Here is a 22,284-nt window from a genome sequence, read left to right on the forward strand (position 1 = left end):
ACACAAACTATGTACCCTTATAAGCTAATTTCTATTTAATCTGTTGTTACAGAACACAGAATTTAAAATTCACTTTATTTTCTTTCCCTTTACTTCAGGCCTGACATGGCACTCAACCTGTGCATTGAAATTCCCATCACTGAACATGCTCACCCTTTCAGCTCTGAGGGTATTATAATATGATAGTCAATTCCACTACTTATTGGTAATAGAGTAGCCCAAGAGTTGGTGGTAAGTGGTGTTGATTAACTGCCTTCCCTTTATTCTATCGCTAATAAATTAAGGATGGTTAGCACAGATAAGTCTTCAAGTAGCTTCCTACAAAATTCATAAACAAACAAAAACAAATTAATGTTTTAACAACATTGATATTACTTATAAATTAAATTTTAATGATGTGTTTATCTATGCTCATAATTTTTAATATTTTGAAAACCTTTCTCTTCATATATGCTCCAATTAGTTTCAAAATCATTAATTTTATCTTTTTTACTGTTAAGTTTTAAACTTTTGATTAGTATTTTTGTAAAACGTTTTTAACTTCTTTCACTAACAAATATATCATACTTTAAAAGATATATTGATCAATTTGTTAGATATTTTCTTTCATATATATTTGTTTTGAATTTTGTGCATAGCTACACGAGGGCTATCTGCGCTAGCCATCCATAATTTAGCAGTATTGGTTTGGTTCCAGCAGAAATAAAGATTCATTTACTCGATTGATGTAGTTTTTGTTTCTATTTGTAGTAGCAATTTAAATGGTAGAATACAAATACTGATTTAACTGTTTGTAAGAGTAGTAATACACATTCGTCCTGAAGGATTGATTCTAGAAAGCATAATAACTTATTTATGTGGTATGCAAAAGTAAACTATCAAAGTAAAAATATAACAGGTACCTTTTTGTTTTTTACAGTATTTCCGTACTTTGTGAATAATTTTATGTAATATAATACCTTGCAGTCTTGTAAATCAGAAATAGATAATTAATTATGTTTAAAATTTCAAAACAGATCATTATCTGACTCAAAATAATTGCTAAAGAAAATACCGTTAATGATAGTTTTGCATTAATTTTGTTATTACAGTATACCCTCACCTGTTCGCGGTTCCCCATTCGCGGCCCCGCATATTCGCGGGTTAGGCTCTTAACCCTATCGCATCGTATGCCGGTATACCGGGCTAACGTCATAAAAACGAATGCTCGGTAAACCGGGTTTTTGTAGGTCATAGAGACTAAAAGCGCTTTTCGAGGGTATTTCTGTATTTACTCTCTCAAGCAGTTTTATCGATTGACGTCTTTATCGAACAATTATTACTGAATTGTACTGTACTGTATTATTATTACCTGAACTGTGCGTACTGTATTTATCTGTCTAAGTTTGCCTTTAAATTTGTTCCACTTTCTGTCAATTCTAATACATGTGTTGTACGCATAGAAAATGACTTTACGGTACAGTAATACAGTATGGGTAACTATACTATGTACGTTTCTTTTTGATTAAAATATTGTTGCAGTACAAAATTAAAATGTGTTTACATTATCATTACTACATTAGTGAAATACATGTATGCATGCAATATTACTACATTATTACTGTATTAATGAGTAAGAGTGTCTTTAGAAAGTGTCTGGGAAGCATTTAGTACCGTATATAATCTCATACATAGAAGTTTTAAAACTGCATCCAATATTCGCGGTTTTTCGCTATTCGCGGGGGGTAAAGAACGTAACCCCAGTGAATAGCGAGGGAATACTGTACTAGGAATATCTGGAATATTTATAAACTTACCATTGACAAAACTGTAGTGAATTTCTGCATTAAGAGAATCTTGATCCTTAGCTTTTATGTTATCAGGTTTTATTTTCAGTACTCCTACCTATGAAAAACAAAATGTTTTATAATATAAGGTGTTCCTTTAACAGATGCATAGCTAACAACATATATAAATCTGAAATTGTATTTAACTAATCTGATAATACATACATAAATCAAATTTTCATATATTTTATAAAATATATTTAGGCATTTATACAGGATTTAGTTTACCTTCACTGAAGGTGGTTACAACAGATAGAAACAATTCTTAAAATTCAATGGAGACACAAGACTTTTATATACTTATACAGACAAAAATTTATCAAAAAAATGAAATATGGATATCACTTTTAATTTAAAAGCCATTCATCTAGACGATATGTTACGTACATGCACTTCCTGTATATATCCTATAAGCCTGAAGAAATATATTAGAAAATATAGTTCTAAAGCTAACTTAGAAGTGTAAGGTCACAAGGATTCTCCATCTTCTACAAAAGAAACAGAGATACATGCATGTTTCTCTCACAGCAAAGCCACATCAGGCTATGTGCTGTGTCAACTGACGGGAATCGAACCACTGATTTTGGAGTCGTAAATCCGAAAACTTACCGCTGTCCCAGCAGGAGATTATAAAGATGCAATAACGATGCAACAGTCACCAGAAATTTATAACACAAAAGAGGAATAGTCTCATCTACTATATAAAAGCTTAAAGAAAAAGTGAAAGAAGTGCATACAAGTTGCAGGTCACCATTAAATCTTAATCAGTTTTTGCTATGTTTTTACAACTTATAGCTGAAAATGATAAAACAGATTAACAAAAAGAAGTGTGATAATGAGCATCAAGTTCAAACTGATTCAATATGTAAAATGGAATATATTAAAATGCAGCAAACAAAATTGAAATTGTATTAATTCATTATAAAAAAATCAAATTAAAAAACAAACAAATCACCTGTACCGAGCAATGATTTCTTGGGGTTTTACAGAAGGTAAAAAAAACTAAATATGCAAACTTTTCTAGGTCCATATCCATCCATGAAAAAGCAAGAGTGCAAATGCTCAAAGCCATATTATTTCAAATGAATTTTTATCACAGGAAAAAATAATTACAGCAAAACAGTGCATAGCTACAAATATTCATATTAAGTACATGAGATCTGGATAATTCCATCGCTGGGAATTTGAAATTAAGATATAAAGCAGGTCTCTATTAACTCTTTCAAGCCGGGCCTATGGATGGTGGTTCAGGTCTTGTTTCTACAGCACTTGGGCTACATAGGTGCCAATTTTTAAATAATGTGTACAAAAATGAAAAATTCATATATTTTATAAAATATATATATGATTTATATTTAGATTGATTTAAAAACTGGTTGGGGCCCTTTTACTGACTTATTTACAGTCTCTTTCAATGCTGATTAAGTGACCCTTTTGGTCAGTGATTGAAGGTGCATTCATACTAATGAAGTTTCGTACGCATCTACTGTTATCGTGTTGATCACAAAAGCGTCCCACTTTGGGGGAAAAAGCAAGGAACCAATTTCCGTAGTTTTCATGCCTTTTACTTGAATTTTCCTTAAAGATGATAATCTTTAGACTCGACGTTTAAGCTACGCTTTCTTGCAGAGGTACTATGTTTTAGATCAATAAATCCTAGTCTACAGCATTAAAATATTCCAATCCAATATAATTAAATCATGACAATCAACATAAAAAAGAAAAACAAATAATATCAGAGAAGACTGTTATTCTACTTCAATATTGACCGATTATGGTATAATCACAAAGTCCAATCCTGAAAGGCCCGGAGTGGCCAGGTGGTTAAGGCGATCGACTTGTGATCCAAGGCTCGCAAACTCGAATCTCCGTCACACCTAAAATGCTCGCCCTTTCAGTCATTATGGCATTATAATGTGACGATCAATCCTACTAGTCGATGGTAAAAGAGTCGCTCAAGAGTTGGTAGTGGGTGGTGATGATTAGCTGCCTTCCCTTTAGTCTTACACTGCTAAATTAGGGACAGCTAGCACAAATAGCCCTCAAGTAGCTTTGCGCGACATTCAAAAACAAACTTAGAAGGAGCTTATTTTAACTTCATTTTTTGTAAGCTAAAATACGCTGCTGACCAAAATCTTAAGGCAAATGAACATGAAGAAAAAAATATGCATTTTGCATTATTAGACTCAACCACTTATTTGAGTAGAGCTTTGAGAAATGAAAATAAGAAAATGAAAAAAAAAAAAAACCTTTTAGCATTTAATAGGGAAAACGTGAACTCTATGAAATTAACCTAAATACTTGCTGCTCAAAAGTTTAAGACCATACTGACATGAAGCTTTAATGGATAAACACATAATGAAATTTAGTCATTTGTGTTCAAGCATTAGTGTTTTTCATTTCTTTTTCCTTTCAAGATGGGCCTTCGTTTTTGAACTGCTACTTTACTGGTTGACGTTTATAGTTAGAAGTCTCTGTTCTTATTCATTCATTTTATTCAAAAGAAGTTAATAATATCCTATTTATTATGTTTACATACTGATTTGACTATCATGGTATTGAAGTTGCATCTGATAGTCTTCTACATTTTATCCAATTTAGAATAGCAATATCTATGTGCACAGACTTCTCATTTTGATATTTATTTTAACACTATAATTTATTATGAAAATAAACTGTTTGGTACTGGTGAAAGGTCTCATCCAGCATCAGTAACAGACTTATTGCTCGAATTTGGGAATTCTTGTAACATAAGAAAGTCATCCTACCTTTAGCACAAGGGGAAACTCTGGTTATCTCAGTATCTGTCTGTAACTTTTACCTGGACAGTCTCAGCATAACAACTTGAGGCTGTTGTCAAACATTGAGTCCCCTAAAATTGTTATTCTTTTCATAGACAGAAATTATGCTCCAGTGACAATATGTTCAACATTGTATGCATGTCTATCATTAAATGATTGTTGTTTTTTTATTAATGATCCCAAAACGACTTTAAACATCAATAATATTCTTACCTCTCCACTACTCACCATTTATTCTTTAATATTAGAATATAGGTAACTATAATTTAAGGTTAACCATACAATAATAACTTATGACTAACTTATTTCTGCTACTACACTGAACTTTACTAAATTTGTCAATTTTGTAACAACTTCATCGATGTTTCAAATGTAAGAACTAAAACTCCATTACACTTTGAAGGAGTAAAACTATGTATAGATACTGTGAGTTATATATGTAAACAATAGTAGTTCTAAATGACAAACATGAGAGTTCTAGATCAAAAACAAAAAATAATTTCCCAATGTGCCATCAAATACTGAACTTCAAAAAGGTACAGTTAACTTTCTTTATCACTGTGTAAAGTGCAAGACTTTAGAGAAATAAATCTAGTCACGTTGGTGGATTTCTCATATAATGTATGTGTGGAATCATAGGAATGCTTTTATAAACTGATTTAATTAAATTTAATTATGTTACTCTTTCATTAAACATAGATTAAACAATAAATTTATTCAGTCTTGTCAATTGCAGGTTTTAAATATAACCAAGCATATTTATCATCATTTAACATGTTACAAGAATTATGAATTTGACTAAGGTTGTCTATTTCATATTGGTCTTCATTCAGTACTTGTAAAACAGGGTACATTTAATCAGGGTATATGTTAATAAGAGTCGACTAAAGCTAATTATCTTACTTTGTTTATTATTAAGTATAGGTTTGAATAAGTATGAAAATGAGCAACCTGTGCATGTTGATTCTGCCATTCTGAATTTGATAAAATAAAGAGGGTCTTATCTGATTGTAAGTCAATATGATAATAATCAAATCAATATGTAAAAATGAAGAAAACGACTTACAACAAAGACCTTTACAATTAAATGACAACCAACAAACCAGAAGTACAGAAAATGAAGAATAATTTTGAAAATAAAAAGAAACCAAAACCTACCAGGATATAGCATTAAAAAACACTATTGTTTAGTTTATAAGATAATACATGACACAATGTTTTTTTGAAGAAGAGGATGCGAACATGATGATTCGTGCACCCCAATAAAATTAAGGCATTTACTACATTCTGTGTGTAATTGTTACGAAACTGAATGTCAGTGTAATAAAACCTAATGGAAATGTTTATGCAAACAAAACCTTTGTCCTGTACTGATTTTTTAAAAAAAGTGTCACAAAATAAACCCATCTCTGCTGCTAGATCAATCAGAATTGATCTTTGTCGTTTTATTGTAAATAACCTCAACATACAGCATTTGGAAACTTTGTGTAATATACAGCAATGATATTTCAAAATATTTGTCAGTTTCAAAACACCATGAGATATTTAAAATAGTAATAATTAGAATGAAGTTGTGACCAAATATTACCATTCAAGTGGACAATGAAATCTCATACATTTCATATGTTTAAGTAGATATTAAAAGTAGAATTGAATCAGTTTTTCTTTACATAATTCATTGTATTGTATAATGAAGTAATAAATATCATACATTTCACATATTGATGTAATTTTTAAATGTCTTCGATATTAAAAGTAGAAGTGAATTGATCTCTCAATTTGAAATTATTCTAAACTAAATGCCACAGTCTGAACTGTTGACCAATAGTTGTATGTCAGGCATAAAATAGTGTAGAGAGTTCACAAGAATTATATGCCAACTGAAATATCCTATCAGATACTGAGAAATAGAATTTCGTGAATACTCATTTAGTGTTTTGTATCGCCCTGTAAAGTGAAATAACTTTTTACTAAATTTTAAATACAGTGACATATAAAAACTTCAGTTAAGTATGGTGAATATCAAACTTTTAATCTACTGTTTTTTAATTTATATAGAAAATATGACTTTGTAGAGTTTGAACTCTATTTTCAATATTAAATATAATGTAAATATGTAAGTAGTAAAATATTATAATTAACATGTTCAACATTTGTTTCAATATTCTTTCTGATATGTTGATTACCCTCTTCTTTTAGTAAAACTGTGCATCGGTTAAAGTGTTCTACATTGAAATGAAAGTAATATCCGTTTTATCAAATACAAAAGGTCAAAAGCTTTCTAAACTTTACATCTTGCCCTTATATTTTCTAAAACCAAATTAAAAAAAAAAAAAGACATTGGTCTTAAATATCAAATGCTTGACTCTTCTTGTTAGGAATAGGCTGAAAGAGACCAAGTAAACATATAAACTATATGCAGTTAGTGCAAACAAAACTACCTCTATATAAAGAGGTAACAACAATAATTGTTATTTACGTAGATCATTTAAACTCTACCCACTTCTAAAGCTAAATGTGAAAATAAGTTCTTTTGAGGAACTTTGAGAAATGAAAAAATATCAGGAAATGTAAAAAAAAAAGTATGATTAGATACAGAAATAATGAATTAATGATGTTTTATGGAAGATAATGTATCAGATAATGATAGTATGTGTGCATAAGAGAATAAATTAGTTATCTGGTTTAAATATTAGTTTTACTTAGAACATATACTGAAATCTACACATTGATATCATATTGAATGCAATATGCCCTGTAAAACCATCCACTAATAGATCTTGTAATGATAACATCAGCTGCTTGTAGAAGTACCATCAACCTTAGTAAAAAGTATGTAATTATATATGTGTATGTATATAATTCAATAAATCTAATATGTATCAAGTATTTCAAAATAATGTGTTAACCCTGGATCTAACTTACTTAATCTTCTAAAATAACTTTTCACGCTTTTATCTAAATTACAAGACGTAATTTAGTTTAGTTCAGACTTTGTTTTTAAAAAGAATGCCTATTAAAAACATCCATTAACACACATTAAACACTTTACAATTCAATTGTTAATAATTAAAAGAGAGACAGAATTAATGTTATTAGGGAATATGTTTACTTATACAAAAGTAGACAAAACTTACAGCTAAGTCACATATGTTATGGTAATCCTAAGAACTAGGAAAGAAATGGAGGGGGAAAACAAAAGGTCTTTAGTTAGCCTGGTAAAATTATACTTCTTAAATTTGTAGCATTCCATATTTATAGCAACATACAAATTCTTACCAAAGCTCCACTCATGATATCTGCCTCATAATCCACATTAACACAAACTTTATCAACTAACGCACAACCTTCATACACAAATGACGGATCTAAATCATCTCCATCTTCCACATAAATAGTTAAGGTAGTGGTAGCAGAGAAATGTTGTCCAGAGTTGGTAGCTTTATCCTGTGGAATCATAAGATTTATATTGCCTATTTCTAAAAATATGTAAAGATATTATATAGCAATAGAATATGGCCTTTAAGTTTTTGCTTTAATAATACTATGTAAAACACTTATCTCAAATTCACTTCCAGATCTTAATTATTAACCAAAGTGTTGAATTTAAACTGTAAAACATTTACAATTCAAAGCTTTGGCTTTTATCAGTTTGACATCATGTCTATATTACAAAGGCACATATACAGAATATGATAAAACAAATTATTGTTAACATTATTGTTTTCATCCATTTAATCTAAATATAGTCTATTTATCACCTCTAGTTGTTCAATGTCAGAAATAAAACAGATAATACTGATGAAAACAAAAAGACAGATGTGTGCCATTCCTGATACACAGGTTTACTTTCTAAACTTCTCTCAAATAAAATTAATATGTTGTACTTTACAATACGGGTAAGGAATTTATTTTACTTAATTAAAAAACAAAGAAATTAAGATATCCTTCAGAGATCTCAAAATTATCTTTTAAAATAATCACAGAACAGTCAGGTGTAATATTTAACATATACTTAGCATAACAACAAAAATTACTATTTCTTTAATGGAATGTCCATTACAAGAAGTACACTAACTAAAATTCAATGAACTATTTTTAAGGATGTTATTTCAAATAACTCAAACAATACACACACAAACCTTTTCAAGATAAATTTGTGATTAAAATTCTCTGAAAACGAAATTGATATACCACTCAACATTTTTACTGTATTTTATGCATTTTAGAAATTAAATTTTTAAAATAAAACATCTAAAAACAACTATGTTTGTATTTTATTTTCTTGGTAAAGTTTCAAGTAAATACCCTTCTCCAAGTCAGAAACAAGATAGTACATGGATGACAAACAGAGAAACTTCTTGAAAAGAAACAAGGTCCGGCATGGCCAAGCGTGTTAAGGCGTGCGACTCGTAATCTGAGGATCGCGGGTTCGCATCCCCGTCGCGCCAAACATGCTCGCCCTTTCAGCCGTGGGGGCGTTATAATGTGACGGTCAATCCCACTATTCGTTGGTAAAAGAGTAACCCAAGAGTTGGCAGTGAGTGGTGATGACTAGCTGCCTTCCCTCTAGTCTTACACTGCTAAATTAGGGACGGCTAGCACAGATAGCCCTCAAGTAGGTTTGTGCGAAATAAAACAAAACAAACAAAGAAACAATACACTACAACAAAATGTAACGCGACGTAGAGCCGCGAGAATACGTACAATATTTAATAGTTCAGCCTGTTGTTTGTCCGTGTAACAACTTTGTAGTGTGTGGATGGATGTTCACAAAAGTTGGTATGGAGCTTCTTTAAGTCCCCCGAAAGTGTACATACAAATTTGCAGTTTAGTAGGGCGTTTTTACCACTAATTCAACATCTGTTGATGGATCTTTATCATTTTTGTCACGAGCGTTTGTTGGTTAGGTCTATGCGGAAAAACATGCAAAAATTGCGATTTCACATCAGCAAAGCTCGTTGTTTTTTTCAAGTAGTAGAAATTATCTAAAATATAAAAATACTTTGCCCTCAAGTGGCACAACGAAATTTGCGGGCTTACAAACGCTAGAAAAAGGGTTTATATACCCGAGGTGGGCAGAGCATAGATAGTCCTTTCTGTAGCTTTTTGCCTTACTACAAAAATAAAAAAGTATAAAATAAAGAAACAGATAACTTAAAGACTATTTAAGGTAATGAATGAATATTATTTTTTTAAATAAAAAGCTGAACCGTTAGTTAACATTCATTCAAAACGATTTTTTCGATTATAGTTCTTCGATTGGTGTTGTGGGCATATCGCAGGGAAGGCTTGTTTTGTTTGTTTGTTTGTTTGTTTTGGAATTTCGCACAAAGCTACTCGAGAGCTATCTGTGCTAGCCGTCCCTAATTTAGCAGTGTAAGACTAGAGGGAAGGCAGCTAGTAATCACCACCCACCGCCAACTCTTGGGCTACTCTTTTACCAACGAATAGTGGGATTGACCGTAACATTATAACGCCCCCACGGCTGGGAGGGCGAGCATGTTTAGCGCGATGCGGGCGCGAACCCGCGACCCTCGTATCACGGGTCGCACGCCTTACGCGCTCGGCCATGCCAGGCCGGCAGGGAAGGGACTTTAAAGTGGTCAAGTGAATGATCAGCTTTGTTGCAGTGCTACGCTACAGGTTTATCTTGACCTTTAATCAAGTTGCTATGTAAATATTCTTGTGTGCGCTCTGCGTGTATAGGCTGGTTTCTTATATTTACCATTTCGTCACAACTGTTATAAATAATTTAACAACTCAAACATTTAGATGTATAAATGAAATTCCTATTTACAAAATACACTGATTTAAAGCCCATAACAGATGTTCTATGATCAATGTAAGGGCAAGTGTTGCATCTACTTCCCTGAAAATTGTACGTATCAACTTGAGTATCAGATGATAATTGTATGTTGCACAGAAGGTAACTTAACATGGAAGAGAAAATTTTTGATGTTGATGCTTCGTGTGTAATAAATTAAAGGTTTGTAAGGGAGTATGTAGCCGACGGACAGCGATGGTACTGTCCTGCATTATGATGTGGAAGTGGTGCAGCATGTCTTTTCTTCATATTTATTCAACTATAAGTTTCATTCTTCGCAATAGTGAATTTAAATTGAACTACTTTTTTCACAGGATAAAACTATAACAAACAAAAGTCTGAAGAAATACTCAACTGGTGTTGTAAGTGATACATTAAAGACGTGTTCCGAAAGAAAGACTTTCATTTAAACTGTTTTGTTATCGTTGTCGACTGTAAGAATATTTGATCAAACTATTACAGTAATATTCACAACACAGCCCATGTATTGAATTCGTTATATTACAACGCATTAAATAATTTAAAATCCAGTAAACTCACAAATCATAACTCCGTATATAGGATGAGAGATTATCATCCTCCTCAAAACGTAAAATACATCATACATTCGGTGTGATGATCTGACAGTGAACATATTACCTACTTCTGTGATTATTTGTTTGATTGTTATTATGCACAATTACACAAAAAGCTATCTGTGCTCTGCCCACCACGGACATCGAAACCCGGTTTTTAGCAGTATAAGTCTACAGACATACCAGTGTGCCACTAGAGGGTACTTCTGTAGTCAAAATGCCCCGTACCTAACGAAAATCGCTATTCTAAAAAAAAAGGCCTGAATATTTTTCCTATTAAGAAACATAAATGGGTTCAGTACATAAATAGAACACTAAATTGAACGGTTTTTTTTCGTCCTTAGCGTTTTCAAACGTGTTTCTACATTTCGACCACAGATCAATGAAGACGGGAAATACCTATGCCACCTAATAACTCTAGTTAGATATTTCTTTTTCAGGTTCAGTAGCAAGCCAACATGTGGACACCCCCAGTTTGGAAATTTCTTCCTCTTGATTACTACATAAAAAAAGTGTCGAATTTACAATTGACGTGTGTTTGAAACCTCACCAAAACCGAACAAACAGCTTTACATTATTTTTTTCTGTAACTACACTGTAATAAAACAAGCTGACAAACGAAGAGCAGTAGTTGTTTGAAAGGAAGAACTTTATTTTCAGAAAGATTTCTAACAACTATCAGACCAATAATCCTATGTTATCCGTGATAATCCTTTTGATGAATATGGGCAGAATGTCTGTGCTACTATAGAAATTAAGAATTTAATTTTAAATACCCTATGTTTTCTGTATTACATCTTTTGTTTTTTAAATACACAAACTAGACCAATCTGGTAGATCCATATGTTCAACATACAGCTCTCCTACTAATTTAATCTCTAGTCACCTTGATTCCATCCTAACTCCCTTAGTTCCTCAACGCCCTGCTTACTTCCAAGACACCAACGCTATTTTAAAAAAGAAAAACTGCGAATTGTAACTCAAAATCACTATATTATTTCAGTCAAACTTGACATAATGTTATTACATACCCCATTCCAAATGAATATGAATGAAATATCTTAAAACACTACCTTCGAAAAAGGGATACCTCATACCAACCTACTAAAATCCTAATCAGATTAGCTGAACTAGTTTTATCGTTAAATGCTAATTTATTTTGACAATAAATTCTATAAAAAAAGGGTGTAGCTGTGGAAACCAAATGGGTACCTCCTTGACTAATTTTGGTTACATTGAAGATTGTATATTTCTCAACTACGCAGTTGGCCTTCCTGACTTATACTGTGGATATATGTATTGATGATATTTTCAGTATAGCTACATGCACTAATCATCAACTTGATCTTTTTCTTCAGTCCATTAAATCTTTACACTGATACACACCTTCTACTTCTCATCAAGTCATGGTACACACCTTCTACTTCTCATCAAGTCATGGTACACACCTTCTACTTCTCGTCAAGTTATGGTAAACATTTTCTCCTAAGAATTTAAAACTTCCAAAGACTAGCGCTCTCGTCGCTTCAACTAATACACTCCTACTTCAACCGATTATTAACACACTCCCCTTATACTTACATTTCACCCATTCAACAAACAAATGACACACATTTTGCTGCACATCTTCTACAACATAATGCAGGACAGTACCATTGCTGTCCATCGGCTACATGCCTCATTACAAACCTCTGATTTATTACACACGAAGCATCAACATCAAAGATTTTCTCTTCCGTGCTAAGTTACCATCTGTGCAACATACAATTATCATTTGATACTCAAGTTGGTGCGTACAATTTTCAGGGAAATAGATGCAATACTTGCCCATACGTTAATCATAGAACATCTCTTATGGGCCTTATATCACTGTATTCTGTGAATAGCCCTTTCAGCTGTATTTTTAAATGTTTAATGTATTAAATTATTTGTAACAATTGTGACCAAATATGCATTGGAAAAACCAGCCTCTACTCTGCTGAGCGCAAACGAGAATATTTACATAGCAACTTGATCAAAGAAAGATAAACCTGTAGAGTAGCACTGCAACAAAGGTGATCATTCTCTTGAGCACTTTTAAAGTACTTTCACTTAGGTACGCATCCTTCCCAAACACCAGTCAAAGAAGTACAATAGAAATAAAATCTTTTTCAAAATGTGTTGTTTTAGCCATTTGTTTTAGCTTTTTGTAAACATGGTAAAATAACCTTCATTTGTTACCTTAAAAATGTGTACTCCTTTCTTTGCTATGTAAACTTAGTTTTATATTTTAGATAATTTTTATTACTTATTTCAATCACTAGCTTTATTAGTTTTTTTAGGTGATTTATTTTGAAAGTCCAATTTCTTTACTTTATCACTTTTGTATTTTTTTAATATATATTATAGTTTGAATTATTGGCATGTTTTAGTATTTTGTTAAGAATATAAATGCTTTTCTAGTGTTATTAAAGATATTTCAAAGTAAATATAACCATAACATAGCAACGGTTTGAGAAAAAGAGAAACTGATATACTTTGTACCATTTCAATCCTTTGTTTCCTTTGTGAAAGTTTATTTTGGGCCTTGGAGTAATTATTGTAATATTAGTAAAGTTTTCACAACATATCAGTGTTGTCCTAGGCTGACACAACTTAATGTGAAATGTATTAGATTAGTTGAAATGCACTCCACTGTACTCAATTTTATTAGTGCCAACAATACATAAAGAAATAAATAAGCCAGAAAGTTTTATGTTTATGATACAAATGCTTAATTCTAAATAATCAATCAGAAAGCTACACAATGGATTATCTGTTCTCTGCCACCATATGTATGAAACCCAGTTTTTAGTGATGTGAGCTCACAGACATACCTGTGTATCACTGGGAGGCTGCCATCTGACAAACTGAGATTTACAATGTGATATTTTTTTCCTACTTTAACTAAATCAGTACATGTTATAATCATGCACTTACCTAGAGTTGCATTTATCTTCTTACCTATTGTTATTCCTTTGGTGTAATTAGTATATTTATCATATTTTGTTACTAAAGAAGTACTAGTGGTATGCGGGTGAACATAGTTTTAACAGTTAGGACATTATAAACTCAAGCAAGATATATGAGATGTAGATTGGTTATGTGGTGATGTGTACAGCAGATTTGCTGAAACTACTCAACCTTATACTTTTTTTTTTTATTTGTGTGGTGCTTATACCCTAACTTAAGAAGCAATTAGCGTTTTACTGTGTGTTCAGAAATTACTGTAAATAAGTTATTTATATACTTTTTGTTTACACAGTACAGAGTATGTCAGTATGCACATTATGATCTAAACCTGTCATGAAATGAATTGTTAAAGAATAGTTGAAAACCCAGAGTTTTACTTATCACAATTCTTAAAAGTATATTCTAGAATAATTATTGGAATGGAAAGAATTTGCCTTTGGTAATATTTTTCACATTCAGTCACTAAAATAGTGTTAAGAAAATTAATTTTTTCTTGATATATTTTAAAACCCAGGATGGGTCACAAAGCACAGATAAATAATATTTCTAGAGTTTATTTAGAACTGAAAAGGTTATTACAATTTAATGGGAAAGTTCGTGTCTTATGTCTCATTTATCTTGACTTTCCTAAAATAATATTAGACAGCCTTGTAACTGGATGACATCATTTGACAAGGTCTTAACTGAGTTTATAAAATTTCTGAGGTTTCCAGTATGTTTCCTGCAAAACAGTTTTACCAAGAAGTCTGCAGTGTAGTTATCCATTATTTTCACATTTATTCATCTCTTTTAATAAAAAAACAGCATATTATTACACTTCATTTCTGTATTAGTGTCATACTATTAAATAATAATTTATAGTGACATAGAAAACAGGGCCCTTAGCATCCCCCTTTCCAACCTGTCCCAGTAAAACTTCCTCAAAATTATGAAATTTACTCTCATAAAAAGCAGGAGAATGCATAAAATTTAATCCAGAATCCAGCAGCTTCCAGGGTCCTGAGGTGAACCATGGACTGACTATAATGAATGCATCTATGGTGCAATTTACTCGCTTTCATCAGTTAAATATACCTTGAGCCTTTTACATTTCATTTGACTCCTAAACTTTTGCACTTACATTTGCTTTAGAACAGTCTGCCAAAAAAAGCCGTGTTGAATGAATAGGATATTTATACACAATCACTATAAGAGATATTAAATGAATATAGTGTTATATAACAAAAATTAAAAAAGACATTTTGCACAATTTAAAATAACGAAAATATTTAAACCTAGATAAGATAGAATATATAGTGTTTTTATTAATAAATTATCTTTGTGCTCTTAAGAATAATTAAAATAATTGCTATATAATATTTTCCTATGAAAGTACTACATGAAACATTAAATTAACAACCTACTTTAAGTTATGCAAATGTATATAAAAATAATACATACCCTTGCATGAATAATCAAATTATAAAAGTTAGTCTTCTCATAATCCAGTGGTTTGTTAACTGTCACTAACCCTTGATAAGGTAGGCTGATTGTAAAGTATTTGTACCCATCATTCTAACAAAGGAAAAGTATAAACAATGTATTGATATTCTCTAAAAATACAAAAAATACTTTTCAAATAATTACATACAAATATGTATAACTTAATTTCTATCGTGTGAAACTTGTGGCGGATTTACTATTGTACATTTATTTTAATATCTATGTTTATTGTAGTTTAATATATGTTTAGAAATGCATGTAACATATATTATTAAACGTGTATCGTGAAATTCCCGCCTAATCTATATACATATAGAAAATTCTCAAACATAAGAATCAACAATGCACAATATGATTGTAAAATACTCGTGAACGTCTGTATTATTGCCAACAGAAATTTCAAAAATCTCGCCTAATAATTATAAAAAGTAGCCACCGCAACACGAGGAGAGACAGTTTACGAGGGCTGTTCAAAAAATACGCGGACTGTTTGAATTGCGCGGCTCCAGGGGAATCCGCTTGGTGTCGCTAGGTTCGCACAGATCAGCTGATTACGACGCCATTTCCCGATTGCAGATATCTTCATTTGTGTATTAGCTACGCGGTTTTAAGTGAAGTGCGATTTTTTCGTTTGGCGGATTTCAGAATGAATGACCTGAAGGAGCAACGACTTGCTGTGAAATTTTGTATTAAATTTGGAAAATCTGCGACTGAAACTTTTGCTATGCTTAACACGACTTACGGTGATGTTGCTATGAAGCGTACGGCATGTTTCAAGTAACATAAACGTTTTAAGGATGGTCGACAGTCCATTGAAGATGATGAGCGTCCTGGACGTCCTTCCACGTCAACTGACGACCCACACATCAATAAACTCAACACCGTCGTGCGGGCAAATAGACGTCTGACTGTCAGGGGAGCTTGCTGAAGAGTGTGGGATATCAGTTGGATCTTGTTACGAGGTTTTGACCGAAAAATTGAAGATGCACTGCGTTGCTGCGAAATTCAGCCCTCAGAACTCGTGAGTTTTTGGCCAAACACTCGATCACTGTTCTTCCCCACCCCCCTACTCACCTGACCTTGTTCCTTGCGATCTTTTCTTGTTCCCCAAACTCAAAAGACCCTTGAAAGGAAGAAGATTTGAGACGATTCCCGAGATTAAGGCAAATGCGACGAAGGAGCTGGAAGACATTACAAAAGAAGCGTACCAGGACTGTTTCAACAAGTGGAAACACCGTTGGGATAAGTGTGTGCGTTGGGGAGGAGAGTACTTTGAAGGAGTCCCAGACCTGTAACTTCTAAATAAAGTACATTTTGTTTTATGAAGTCAGTCCGCGTATTTTTTGAACAGCCCTCGTATATTGTTCGTTTGCAATAGTTAGTACATTATAAACTTCGAAAGCTATAAATATGATAAACGCTCATTAATCGGAAAACTACAGATATTTGACCAGCAACGTTTGGAGATTTCGAATATAAAAAACTGTTTAACTTCAGTGAATTAACTTTGGGCGTTAATATTTGTACGAAAATATGTAACATTTTCGTCGGGAAAAATCTCACGTGTGAAGAAGCTAGCTAGCTAGCTCCCGGTCAAGTGAAGTGTACCTGTGTAACAACATAAAAGTACTTCACTCCTCGTGAACCGTCGATAAAGTATTCAGTTCTAAACCGGATAGAGGACTTAATATTGTTTGCAAGTTGGTAAAACTTTTATAAATAAATTGTGTTGCTGTTTGTATATTAAAATGTATTTGTGTTGAGAAAGAAAATTGTGTGTATGAACCTTGTTGGCAAATATAAATTTGATACATATTACCATTCAATTAACTTCTAACTTAAAGTTTAAATATCAGGCTATTGCAAATTTTAATACGTAACATTCGGAGACTCATCCGACATAAATCATGATACCTAACAATCAAAAACAAAGTATTTGTTCAAAATTTTGATATATTTAATATTGAACTGTATGCAAATTTTTAATATTCTCAATAGATAGTAAAAATATTTTCAATTCTAATATTCATTCTCAGATTGAGGTCGCAGTTAGATTAAAATTCTTAAATCAGTTTAAGTTGCATACATGCACACAGTACTATATGCACCTAAAGGATGATACATCTATTTGCTGTGTGTGTGTGTGGGGGAATATTTCTGGAGCAAATTAAGTGCATATTTTTGAGGTTCAGTGTATATAACGACCTCTATTACCAAGCTAGGATGTTACTTTTATAAAGAAATACACAGAATGCACAAACTAATTAATAACCTAACATCCACCTGCAACGCCCCTACAATCCCGTACCCGTTTATACTCTCGTCCCTAAGACACGTGTCCGTCAACGGTCACATTCAAACTTTTTCTTAACCCGAAGATGACCTAGGAAGGTCTAAACGTTGTTATCTCCTTATCAATAAAAGTGTTAATAATCATACCAGCCGTTCTGAGATAAATTTTTATTTCTGGTGGGTTTCTCGTCATCAAGAAATACTCAGAATGTTTTTAATGTGCTAACCACAAGTGTTTTTTTATGCTTTCCAAACGCTGCAGATAGCTCAATGTGGCATAAGTTAAGTCACAAATATGTAATATACAACTTTACAAAGTTTTCATGATAGTTGAATTACTCATCTATTACAAAAATTACTAAATCGTAAGATATAGTCATCTACCACAAAAGCATGTTTATAAAACGAGTGTATGTGACAGAAATTAACTCTTTTGATATAATATTAGCAATATTTTAGTGCCAGTGATGTCGAGAAATATATATGCAAAAACGGCTCGTTTGGGTTGAGAAAATATTTCACATAAAAGAGCGAACAACGTTTCGACCTTCTTCGGTCATCGTCAGGTTCACAAAGAAAGAGGTAACTGACCGGAAGCTGACCACATGTTTGGAAGGGGTTGTGTAACTTAGTGTCGGAATGTAAGGGGCAGTGTTAGATGTTTGAATATACAATTTTATTTATTTTGTTATATTAATATAGGTATAATGGCGTTCCTTTATATTGGTTTATTTTGGGTTTAAGTTGTTGTATAAGTAAGGCTTCTTTAATTTTGCGTTTGTTTATGTTTGTTTCTTTATTTAGTATTTGAGTGTTTTCTATGGTTATGTTGAGTTTATTTGACTTGCAGTGTTCGAAAACGTGTGAAGGTGACTTTTTATGTTCTTTGAATCTGGTTTCCATTTTTCTACTTGTTTCTCCAATATAGAAGTCGTGGCAGTCATCACATTGTATTTTATAAATAATGTTGGTGTGGTGTTTGCCAGTGTAGTTTTTACATAGTATAGACCTCAGTTTTGTGCCTGGTTTTTGAATAAATTTGGTATTAACTGGAATGTCATATTTTGTTACTAGTTTTTGCCAAATGTTGGTTATTTGTCTGCTGATGTCAGAAATGTATGGTATGCAGCAGTATATGGTTTCGTGATTTTTTGATTCGTGAGATATATTTACTTTTGTTGGTTGATTTTGCTTTCTGTCTAGGTGTGTGTGTATAATGTTTTCTACGGTTTGTGGAGGAAACTTATTGATGTTGATAAAGTATATAATATTTTAGTGTGGTGGATAAGATCAATACATATGAAATAAGAGTCTTGATTAATTCTAACTAACATGTGAGATACATAATTTTTAGTTATGACGAATCGTAACAAATGATACAATTACAAATGTGTTATTGTAACTCAGCAGGTGGCACAATGGTAGAACACACACACACACACAAATAATGCAAAAACAAGGGTGATTTTGTTTAAATATGCTACTAACCAGAAAGCTCCTGTCAGAATTTTATCTTTGAACCTTTGTATAAAATGAGAGGTAAAATCAAGAATTGTTTTAAGATTAAAAAGTATCGTCTTATACAACGGCAAATAGGGTATGTGATTTTCATTGTATGTGTGACTATGACATCACCTGCATATAAGACCTTGGTGTTTTGGTTAATCAGTCCCTTAAAACCATGTACTCAGTGTGCTTTTGCTGATGGTAGAGCAAATAAAACTAAGTTGTATTTACAGAACCACTTAATACAAGTTTAAATATACTATAATTTCATTATAACTCACTAGTTAAGCAATATTTAGAATATTGTGTTCAGTTTTGGACTTCATACTTTAAGAAGGGCATTCAATTACTGGAAAGGGTCCAAAGAAGAGCCACCAGGATGGAAAGATTATCATAGAAAGATAAATTAATATCAACAAAATTGTCTTCTCTTAAAAATAGTTAGACGTGTTATGATTGAGGTATTTACGATTCTTAATGGAAGTGATAATGTTGATACAACATCTATTTTATACTGAATAGTGAGAACAGTAGGACAACAAGACAAATATAAATTTTGGAAGAGTAAGGTAGCAAGAGCCATTTTCAGCTAAGATAGTTTTATTTTTCCAACAAAACAGTTGACCACTAGAATGGGTTACCTTTAGACGTGGTGAGCAGTAAATTTTTGGGAGTTTAAGGGAAGGCTTGAAAAAAAAAAAAAGGAAAATTATAAGTGCTACCTGAGCAAGTAGAAAAACTTAAAAAAAACACATCTTCGTAAGAACTGCTGCAGTAAAACTCAACAGACATTAAAGTCTTGCCTATGCAGTTTTATTCTATTTTCTTCTTGAAACTGTTATACTTGTGTGAATTGCAAAATAAGTTCACTGTTATAAGAGTAAATACGTATATTTGTAATGCACTAAGTTATAAGTGTAAAGAAATTAGTACTTCCTCAGTAAACTTTCAACAGATTAGCAACAATTTGAATTTATAACATGTTATTTTTACTTTGTATTAATTAGTAATAGTATGTAAATATCAGATTCATTCCTACTTGTAACTATTTTATTCATTGTGTTATTTCATTCATTAAAAATAGTATCCTGAAATAAAACAACAACAACACCGTGTTAGTATGCAAACTAAATCGTGTCAATGATTGAGAATGTTAAATAAATAGAACACAGCTACACATAATTAGAAATCTAATGCATACCACTTTACCATCACCTGGAACTGTGAAATATTCTACGAGGCCATTGCTACCTGCATCCTTATCTACTGCAAATAAATCACGGAAAACAGTCGTACCTACAGGAGCCAACTAGGATAAAAACATTGATAGAAGATAATTAATTAACAAAATGGTATTGGAACTAATTATTTTTTCTCTGTAAGTACATTTGACTTAATAATAGCATTTAGAAAATTAAGTTTTACTAAGATGGTAGTAACTTTTAACTATCCTACTGTAAACTTACCTCAGAAACTCTAGTAGTGTAAGACAGTGACGTAAATTCTGGTGGATTATCATTAATATCAACAATGCGCACAAGCACTGGGATGCTTTTCTACAAGAGAAAAAAAAAATGTATATATTGAGAGCCACTACAATCATTAAAAAACAAGCAAACATGAGATGAGTAGTGAATATTTCCAGGCCTGAATAACTATAATAATGAATAAGTTGACACATTTAAATGAAAACGTTTCATAGTTTTATTTTGTGCCTCAGATAGTAAAGTTCCTCTCTGCCTGACGATGTACTGTCACACATAGTAAAACTGTAAAAAGTTTTCATTTATCATCAGCTTATTCTTTAGTATATTTTATCCAAGTTTTTCTTCTTATATCTTGCGAGACAAGATTCATTAAAGAATTTCTAGATTACTATATTGCCACATTTTTTAATTAAACATCGTAATTTATTACTAGCTGATTACAATTTTAATAGCGGTAATATATTGAATTAAACATTGTTCAGCAGTAATAGAAGTGATTATCGTAAATAACTTCTACTAGATTTTTATTGTTTTCGTTTCAGATATTAATTAAAAATAATGGCACATTAGTTATTTATCATTATTGTCACTCAGTGATTCCATATGTAGTTTACTCTTTAATTAGTAAAGTCTGCCAAAATGGTTTTTAAACGTAACATAAAATACAGTAAAATAAACACACACATAAGATAAAATGTTACAACTTATAAAAGAAAGACTTGTGAATAATATAGGTTTTGCTTTAGCATATATTTGTAAATCACAATAATCTGTTTGTTTGTTTAGTATCTTAACGTCATATGTTGTTATGAACATTTTAAATGTTACATTTTATAGCCTTAACCAAAGTTTTCTGGAAAAAACAAAGCTCACTAATTTCAGACCTCAGCTTCTAAATCGAAAAACTATATTCGTTTATCGTTGTTCCTTACAAGGACCTCAAACAAATAGAATGAAAGATAAAGTCACATTCTCCTATGGCAGGCTTTGATATGCTAGACTTAGTAGATGGTCCGGAACCGACGTGATTTGTATACTTTTTAATAGTTTACTTTTTAGAGAACTTACATAGTCTTGCTAAAAGCAAGGACAGGTAAATTTACAAACTACTAACGATGCTTGTAAAGCTGGTATCTTGTTCTTAGGTTAAAAAAAAAAAAGTTGACCTCAAACATGCACATTAATTGTGCCTGTTGGTATACCTTACAGATAATCTGTTTAAGTTGGTTATTAAAAACTACAGAATATATCCTCATAAATAACAAATTTGTAAATAAAGAGTATTAAGACAATTTAATACGCAGTATTTTGTCAGTCGTATCACACAGAAGCACATTTTGTATTAAAAATATCTGATATTAGTATACTTTTTATGCATAGCTTCGCAAGTGCAAGATATTTTATATGCATGATGAAATACTAAATTTCTTTAAAAACACTTGGTACGCAAATTTCAAAATTGGAATATAAGCCTATGAATGTTTTATTGTAATAAAT

The 22,284-nt window shown here is 31.8% G+C and overlaps 1 protein-coding gene across 6 annotated transcripts in view; it reads right to left on the reverse strand.

The window, feature by feature from the left end:
• Cad99C (cadherin 99C) overlaps positions 1 to 22,284 on the reverse strand; it is a 243,147-nt gene that overhangs the window by 180,730 nt on the left and 40,133 nt on the right. For 4 of the 6 annotated variants that reach the window (XR_013029256.1, XM_076505837.1, XM_076505839.1 and 1 more), the window contains 5 exons: positions 20,767 to 20,856; positions 20,502 to 20,609; positions 15,461 to 15,574; positions 7,907 to 8,074; positions 1,797 to 1,884 (listed from right to left, as the gene is read on the reverse strand). Coding sequence is in view for 4 of the 6 variants with exons in the window: in XM_076505837.1 (XP_076361952.1) it covers positions 1,797 to 1,884; positions 7,907 to 8,074; positions 15,461 to 15,574; positions 20,502 to 20,609; positions 20,767 to 20,856 (568 nt within the window). In the remaining 2 variants the exon portion in view is untranslated. Of the gene's footprint in view, positions 1 to 1,102; positions 1,735 to 1,796; positions 1,885 to 7,906; positions 8,075 to 9,334; positions 9,533 to 15,460; positions 15,575 to 20,501; positions 20,610 to 20,766; positions 20,857 to 22,284 lie in introns of those variants that run through there. The other 2 variants (XM_076505840.1, XM_076505841.1) reach the window with 2 other exon arrangements.

Source organism: Tachypleus tridentatus, chromosome 6 (genome assembly GCF_004210375.1).
Source record: "Tachypleus tridentatus isolate NWPU-2018 chromosome 6, ASM421037v1, whole genome shotgun sequence".
NCBI lineage: Eukaryota > Metazoa > Arthropoda > Merostomata > Xiphosura > Limulidae > Tachypleus > Tachypleus tridentatus.